The sequence below is a fragment of the Heterodontus francisci genome, chromosome 29 (assembly GCF_036365525.1).
Source record: "Heterodontus francisci isolate sHetFra1 chromosome 29, sHetFra1.hap1, whole genome shotgun sequence".
Taxonomy (NCBI): Eukaryota; Metazoa; Chordata; class Chondrichthyes; order Heterodontiformes; family Heterodontidae; genus Heterodontus; species Heterodontus francisci.
This window is the reverse complement of record NC_090399.1, coordinates 34,082,751-34,091,251: the sequence shown is the minus strand read 5'-3', so window position 1 is coordinate 34,091,251 and position 8,501 is coordinate 34,082,751. Positions and strand designations below refer to the sequence as shown.

General features: G+C 45.0%; 1 protein-coding gene across 1 annotated transcript; it reads right to left on the bottom strand.

The window, feature by feature from the left end:
• Positions 1 to 1,576: 1,576 nt before the first annotated feature.
• Positions 1,577 to 7,602, bottom strand: LOC137346002 (probable G-protein coupled receptor 139). The gene is made up of 2 exons (XM_068009304.1): positions 7,527 to 7,602; positions 1,577 to 2,487 (listed from the first exon to the last, which is right to left on the bottom strand). Exons 1-2 carry the CDS (start codon positions 7,600 to 7,602, stop codon positions 1,577 to 1,579), a joined length of 987 nt encoding a protein of 328 aa, XP_067865405.1.
• Between the last annotated feature and the right edge of the window lie 899 nt (positions 7,603 to 8,501).

Here is an 8,501-nt window from a genome sequence, read left to right as displayed (position 1 = left end):
GTACAGGGTCCGTTCGGGACAGCGGACATCACAGTTGAGGAGGGGATGCTTTTCAAAGGGGATCATTGGATAGTTCCAGCACAGCACTGGGAGGAGTTCCTCTAGTTGACCCACATGGGCCCAGGAGCAGGACACCCAGGGCTGGAAACTACCTGGTAAAGGGTAGAGGAGGCGGGGCGGTGGCCCCAGCTCTGGGAGGAAGTCAAAGAATTCTGTGCGAATTGTTTGGTGTGTGCGGCTAACAACCCCGATCACCAGCGCAGAAAAGCCTCCATAGCACACACCAGAAGGGTAGAGGGACCGTGGTCGTCCCTGCAGGTCGGTTTCATCAGACAACTACCCACCACTAAAGCAGGTAACAGGTACTGCTTAGTCCTGGTGGACGTATTCTCAAAGTGGGTGGAGGCCTTCCCATGCCGAGGTGCTCACGGCACGAACGACAGCTGGAATCCTAGTGAGGGAAGTGTTCTCCCGATGGGGACTGCCACAGGTCATGGAGCCATTTCACTGGGCAGGTGATGCAGGTCACCTTAAAACATTAGGGAATACAAGGGAAGTGACATGTGGCTCACAACCCCCAATCATCGTGAATTGTGGAGCGCATGAACCTGACACTGAAAGAAAAACTTGGGAAGGAGATAAGCCCATTCCCACAGAGATGGGACCAGGTCTTGACTTTAGTCTTATTGGGTGTCTGGACCAGCCCCTCCAGAAGCACAGGGTACTCTCCACATGAGCTCATGACCGGGAGGATTATGCGCACCCCAACCCACGTGTTGGCGTCAGTCCTCACAGAAGCTCAGGTAAGGGAGGTAAACCAGGACAGGTTTGTCCCGAATCTGTTTGACACTTTAAAACAGATTCACTGGCAGGCAGTCAGTAACCTGGTGAACCAGCACCAGAAATACTGGTTACTGCTAGAGCCCCAGAGAACCCACGTGTGGAAGGTGGGAGACCAGGTAATGGTCAGGAACTATGCCAATGTAAGGGCATTCGAACCACTGTACATGGGGCCTTATAACATCGTAGATAAGACAAGCCCCATGGGATATGCAGTGAGATTCCCGAAACATACAAAATGGTATCACATCAACCAGTGCAAGTTGTTTAATCCTGAGGAGGGGAAAACAAAGGCAAAGAGAAACCAGGGCATGATAATGATCCTGGTGGATGCAGGTCTTCCTCCCATGGTGTGGGACGATGATGATGACCCGGAGGACAGGGCGGTGAGGAGAAGCAGTCGGATACGACGACCTAGGGTGCCGTGGATGCCTCCTTACTCACCAACCTCGAGCTGCATGAGGCTCTGGCTGGAGAGGTTTTAACCAGAGGCACTCGATAACGCAGAACAAACTGCAAATATATGTAAATAACGAAAGCCAGGCCTGTGGAGGAAAAGCCTCTCACAGAGCAGTGTTGCTTTGTCTGTTTTGTCCTAATATAGAAATCAGAAGAAACCGGAGAAGTAAAATGGAGACAACACTGAGACTGAGCGTGCTCAGAATTCTGGTTGGAACGGGACACATGGAGAGAGGAGAATGGACTGGAAACACTGGGACCCGCCTCTGGGCTGCTTTCAGTTGTTTTGTTTATTCATTAATTGAATAATTGATGTAACCGGATATTTCACCGCGATCTTGACCTGCTCTCTGAACTTGGACTGAGTCACCACATAAATAAATGTGTTCGTGCAGCAACTTAATGTCAGCAGCATATATCCGACTTGTTGAAATATATATTCAGAATCTGTGTAAACACTGGGTTCTGTTCCTGTAATGTTATAATATAAGAATTCTATAACATACACCAACCACAGAAGTATGAAGTTGCCGGATATGGTGAAGAGTAAAATCACAGACTTCCTTCTGCTCTCCATCTCTGGGTCACTGTGATTCTCTCCCTTGCTCTGACCCCTCAGTCCCTTACGGACTCGACTGGCCACTAAAATGTGTCTGACTGTCAGAGCGTTCAGCAACAGAATTAAAGCGAATGGGAGCAATGGGGTTAAAACTGTCTTAAACCAGTCAAATCCCACCCATCCAGGATCAGTAAAATAGCTTGGCTTTGTATAACAGCCCCATGGTACATTGTCGATTATCTCTCCAGATTCATATACAAAGTAGAAGGGGATGTTTTTTGAACAGAGCAGAATGCTGGTTGTTGCGAGAACCACAGCCGCAGTTTTCTTGGTGCAATATTTTGTTTTCAGCTTCTGGCAACAAATAGCCACAAATCGATCAAAGGTGAAAGTGACAGTGAACCAGACAGAACAATCTCCGGCTGCATGGAGCAGGACAGCCTGTACACAACACACAGGGGTGATGTCCAGAAAGGACACTGGGAAATAATAAGAACGAATCTGCCACAATATGACCTCAGTGACAATGACCAGTAGATCCGCCATTGCCATGGCCACCAGGTAGCGAGTGGTGCAGGTGGAGAGGCCGCACTTTCCCCGAGACAGGATCACAATCGCCAGTAAATTAACTGTAAGAGAGAGAAGGGAAAAGAGACTGGAAATTACTGATTAAACATTCTCCGTGTCTGACCCAGACAGTAAGGGCAGGATTTTAGCACCAAAAATACACTGCCTGAAAGGGTGGTAGAGGCAGGAACCCTGACAGCATTTAAGAAGTATTTAGATGAGCACTTGCAATGCCAAAGCAAACAAGGTTAAGGACCAAGGGCTGGAAAATGGGATTAGAATAGATAGGCTTGATGGCCAGTGTGGTCACAGTTTGCGGAAGGGTCTGTTTCTGTGCTCTTTCATTCGATGACTCTATAGGGGGTTGGGGGCAGGTCAGTGGTTAAAAATTTTAAATCTCAACCCCCTCCTGGGACTGGACCACCCTCCCAGGTTGGAACCTATAACAATCAGGTCCCCCTCTCGTGTTTTGGATCAGAAACTTCCCCGGTCCCCTCCCCATAACCAGACTCTGACCATGCTGCAGGACAGGAAACCCCTCCCCTGGGTTGGAGATCGACAGACCAGTGATCAGAGATGTCACCACTCTCTCCTCCTCTGGAGATGGTGATTGGACACCTCCCCGATATCAAGCATCTCCCCCAAAACACCGGGGTCAGCATTTGGATCGCCCTGGTCCTGAGGCCTGCTCCAGAGTCCGCCCTGCCCGACTGAAGCCAAGCCTGTCAATCAGGCTGACTTCAGGGCGGGGAACCTGTCAAGGATAAAAGAGGCAGTCTGTGGAGTTAAAACTCTGAAACTCCGCTCCCCACCTCTGTCACTCACCCCTGTTAATATCCAGGAATAAACATTGGAGTAAAAACAAAATACTGAAACTGCTGTAAATCTGATAAAAATAGGAGAATGTTGAAAACACTCAGCAGGTCAGGCAACATCTGTGGAGAGAGAAACAGAGTTAATGTTTCAGGCTGATAGGCTTTCATCAGAACTGGAAGATATTAGAGATTAACAGTTTTAAAACAATCATGTAGTCAGTGAAAAGTGGGATATAGGGGGAGGAAAGAACAAAAGGGAAGGTCTGTAATCCGGTGGAGGGCAGGAGTGATTCAATGATAAAAGGAATGATGGTGCAAGGTGAATGGGACAAATAAAGAAACAGAGGAAGGGTCCATGGGAGGTGTAAATGGTTACAGCAGAATAACAGAGGGAGAGGGGAGCATGGAAAATCTGTCAAAGAGGAGAAGGCTCCAGTGGCCTGGAAAAGTGATGGAGAATGGTGGGTAGACCCCAGGGGTGTGGACCAGCCTTCCAGCTGTGTACCAATAGGGGGTCCCCACCCCAAGTACCAACCCACACCTCCTCCACTCCCAGTGACTCTGGTGTAGCCATCCTCCATTACCAGCACAGGCCGTCCGAGAAAGTGTGAGCAAATGTTATAATCTGAAGTTTTTAATCTTCGTGTTGAGTCTGGGAGGCAACACACCAAGTCTTCTTAGACAGCAACTTCCAAACCTGTGACTTCTACCACCTAGAAGGACAAGGGCAGCAGACACATGGGAACACCACCACCCGCAATTTCCCCTCCAAGTCACACACCATCCTGACATGGAACTATATCGCCTCTCCCTCACTGTCACTGATTCAAAATCCTGGAACTCCCTTCCTAACAGCACTGTAGGTGTACCACAAGTCCACGTATCCTACCCCTGCAGCTGTTCAAGAAGGAAGCTCAACACCACCTTCTCAAGAACAATTAGGATGGGCAATCAATGTTGGCATAGCCAGCGATGACCACAGCACCCGAAAGATGAAGACATTTCAGAAGCACTGTTGTGGAAGGTAGCATCATCAGAACAGATGGAACGGAGGTGGAGAAACTGGGAGAATGGAACAGAGTCTTTCCAGGAAGCCGGGTGGGAGGAAGTATAATCAAGGACAGCCAATCCCCTGACATGGAGGTAGTCAGGGAAGGGAAGTCTCAGAGACAGATCATGTGAAGACGAGGGAGGAGTGGAAATTCGAAGTAAAGTTGATGTAATTTTCCAGTTCAAGGCAAAAGAATGAAATGACACCAGCACAGTCATCAAAGTATCAGAAAAATATGTGAAGGAAAGGACCTGAGTAGGATTGGAACAAAGAATGGTCCACGTATCCTACACAAAGGCAGCATAGCTAGGACCCATACAGCCCCCATAGTGACAACATTAGATTGTGGAATATCCCAATGTTTATACCCGAGGTCCACACACCTCTACTTTACAACAGGATCCCTGCACAGGAATCAGGAACCTGCGAGCGTTTTCATTCCCAGACCAGAGCCGGTAGGGAAGAGAGGAGTTCTGGTGGGAATGGTGAGTGAATTAAACAAAATGAATCAATTCCGCATCGGGCCCTCGGAATGTCCCAGCAGGAGATTGTGGAGGGAAACTGGCCAGGAAACGACCTCATGGTGTCTGTCAGGCAAGATCCCATCCACTGTGAGTTTAAGGAGAGCTCAGATTTACTGGACATTGGAGCAGAGAGGGGCAGACTGACATGGACAGAAATGTAAATGGAATTCTGCAGCATAGCTCCGAGCTCAGAAGGAAGGAAGTCTCGTGTGTTGTGGGACAGTCAGCGTCAGAATGACCCAGTCGATGAGGATTCAGAGCCTGAAGAAGGGAATGAGATCTCTGAGGGGAGGAACTAAACTGTCAAATAATATTGAATAAATTCAATAAAAAACTTCAAGACATTGAAGGTAGAAAGTGGGGAGATATTTGATTAAGTAATCAGAGAGAGAACAAACTCTCTGGTTCAGATGTATTACATCCACACATACTTAAAAAGTAAGCTGGAGATAGCAGAGGCACGATTATCTGTTCATTAATAATCATCAGAATATTGAATAGTGCCAGAGAACTGATGGACAGCTAATGTGATTCTTGTATTAAAGCAGAAGATAGAATGATTCCAAGGAACTAGAGACCATTTAACATAACGTCAGTAATAGGAAAGATAATAGGATCCTGATTCAAAGATGGGATTTAAAAAAATCTAGAAACACATAATATCATGAAGAGTAGTCAGCATAGATTCCAAAAGGAAGGTCATACTTGACCAACCTTATTGAATTCTTTGAGTAATATCAGAAAGAGTGGATAAGACTAATACAGATGATATAATATACATTGATTTTCTAAAGGTCTTCGATAAGGGACCACACAGCAGACTCATGACTAATCTCAGAGCAAGTGGAATTTGGGATAAGCAGCAGAATGGACAGCGATATAAAAGCAAAATACTGCAGATACTGGAAATCTGAAATAAAAACAAGAAATGCTGGAAATTCTCAGCAGGTCTCGCAGCATCTGTGGAGAAAGAAGCAGAGTTAACCTTTCAGGTCAGTGACCCTTCATCAGAATGGAGAGAAAGCTGGCTACAGAAACAGAAAACACAGAGTAGTGGTGGAAGGTGGGAAGTGGTGTTCCACAAGGATCAACGCTGGGTACATGGTCATTCCTTATTTATATAATCAATACGAACTCAGGAAGCAGAAGCACAATTTGAAGATTTGCAAACAAATCTGGGTTGAGAGGACATTTAATACAGAATAACAAAATACCTGAAGACATAATTAATAATAAATAAACTTGCACAGTGAACATTTAAATGGAAAATGAATTTCAGTCGAGCGAAGTGTGAGCTGCTGAATTTTGGTTGGAAGAATAAGATCCCCTGATATACCTTGGAAAATAAGCATCAGAATGGACTCGAGGGGAAAAGGGGTTCAGGGGGACAGATTTACAAATCATTTAAAGGAGCAACACAGGTTAACAGGGCCATAAAAATACAAACAAAGCACTGGAGTTCATTTCTAGAGGAATGGAATTGAAAAATCAAAGAGCTGATATTAAACTAATATCGAACCTTGGTTATACAACACTTAGCGCACTGTGTACAGTTCTGGTCTCCAGATTACTAATAGGATATTGATGCACTGGAGAAGGTGCAAATATTTTAACCAAAATGATACCAGAACTGAGAGAAGTGTACTATTTATTTCATCATTAACAGTTTACTAATGTTATTATTTACTGCCCTTGGTCTGATCTCTGTATTATGAAAACCCGATATGTCTGTTCTTCAATTATAAGTGTCTCTTCTCACAGGGACAAACCTCACTGAGCTCAGGGCAGAGATTGGTACCGGTTACATGTGTCAAGTCTCTGGATCATAGATAAGAACTGATCCGTCAAACTATAATCAGTTACAGAAGTGGACGATTCAATAAACACAGCCCAATATTCATCCTGTGGAATAGTAATACAATTCAACACTCATGACCCACAGATTCTCAGGACCATGCTGGGTGAAGGGAATTAATCATCATTAAAATAACTAAACTTTTGACAGTACTATACTCAGAGTAAGAAACATCATTATAAAGAGGATTAACAGTGCTGTCCTGCTGTTTAACTGTCAGTAAGTAGTTAACATCTGTTTCTGTTGGAGCAGTTCAATAGGAGACAGCAATATCAATACATTTCACTTTATACAATTATTACCAAACATCAGCGAAAAAACACTTTGCAATCGATTAAAATGTTAAAACACAGAGGCAGGTTCATGGAATGGAGAGATCAGATACCTGAAACAATGATTTCAAAATAGAACAGGGTTGTACAATTGTGCTCAGTACAATTCCACAGTGACAGATACTCCCAGTAATACATGGTCACTGGGGTCAGGTGTTCCACTCTGGTTAGTGACACACACTCATTTTGATTTTACACTGACTGATGCTCCCACTAATACCTTCACTCAGAGAGTTGCCTTCACTGAGGTCTAATTCAGCATTACACGATATTCCACTAAATACAATAACTTGATAATTCAGAGAGCCTGTCAGTTACAAACAGAGGTTTATTATCAGCTGAGACAATGGAATAAAACTGCAGAGATAATTCAGGATATTTGATGTAAGGAAATGATATCACCGATCGGGTGTCTATTCTCACGGTGACCACTAGATCAGCATTTAACATTATCAGTAACAGAGTAAAACCAGAGACCAGCTCACACACAGATTTACACAACTTCAATGGTTATAGTCACTTACCAGGAACACCAATGACAGCAAGAATTGGGTAATATAGTTTCTTGATACTGTCAATACTGTCAATTGTTCGATGCATTTTTGTGTGGTAATCTGTCCCTTCGTGCTGCAGACAATCTCTCTCTATTATATTCTGAGGTGACACATTGCCAGAGCCTGTAATTTATACTCTGTGGGATTTCCCCGGGGATATTGAGGTTGCCACATTGTTACTTGTTTTTAAAAATTGAACAGATTACGACATCAAGTTCAGTCTCTGTTGTGATAGAATATGTTTATTTCTGAGATTGAATTGGAAAACTCCAATGACTGGACAATTCTGATCACATTAATTAACTAATGAAAATTGGAAGCTGTATTCTCCCAGCAATGAGGTTGTTCTTTCAAACACCATCAGTCCCATCTCTGGATCTCATGTTGTTTCAGTGGTGTCCTTCACTCGACTGTGGTTTGGGTGGTGAAGAGCAGATTGGGGCCATCGTCCATCTGGGCCTTGAGCTGCAGGCTCTCATTGTGAAGTATGGAGAACTGGGAGTGCAGACAGTGAATCTCTGGGGAGTCCTTCACCATCTCACTGGCAAGAGTCTTCAGCTGTTCCTGGGGAGGGGAGAGTGGGGAGGAAACACTGGACAAGGAAAGGGTTAACCAGAGAGAGAGAGAGAGTTTCACTGCCCCATACCTTGTCTGACCAATCAGAGTAAACACAGCAACAGGAGGAGGCCATTCAGCCCCTCGAGTCTGTTCAGTCTTTTGATGGAATTTGCTGGCGGAGAGGATATTGGTGAATAGATGAGTATTTTAAAGTGACAGAAATTCTCTCGGCTGGGAGGAGGGGCCGTGGAATCATTTTCAACCACCTGAGAGGATAATCAGAACTTCGGTATAATGTCTCATCCAAAAACACACCACCAATAATGCAGCACACCGTCAATACTGCCCCTCCGCATGCAGCACACCATCAGTACTGCCCCTCCGACA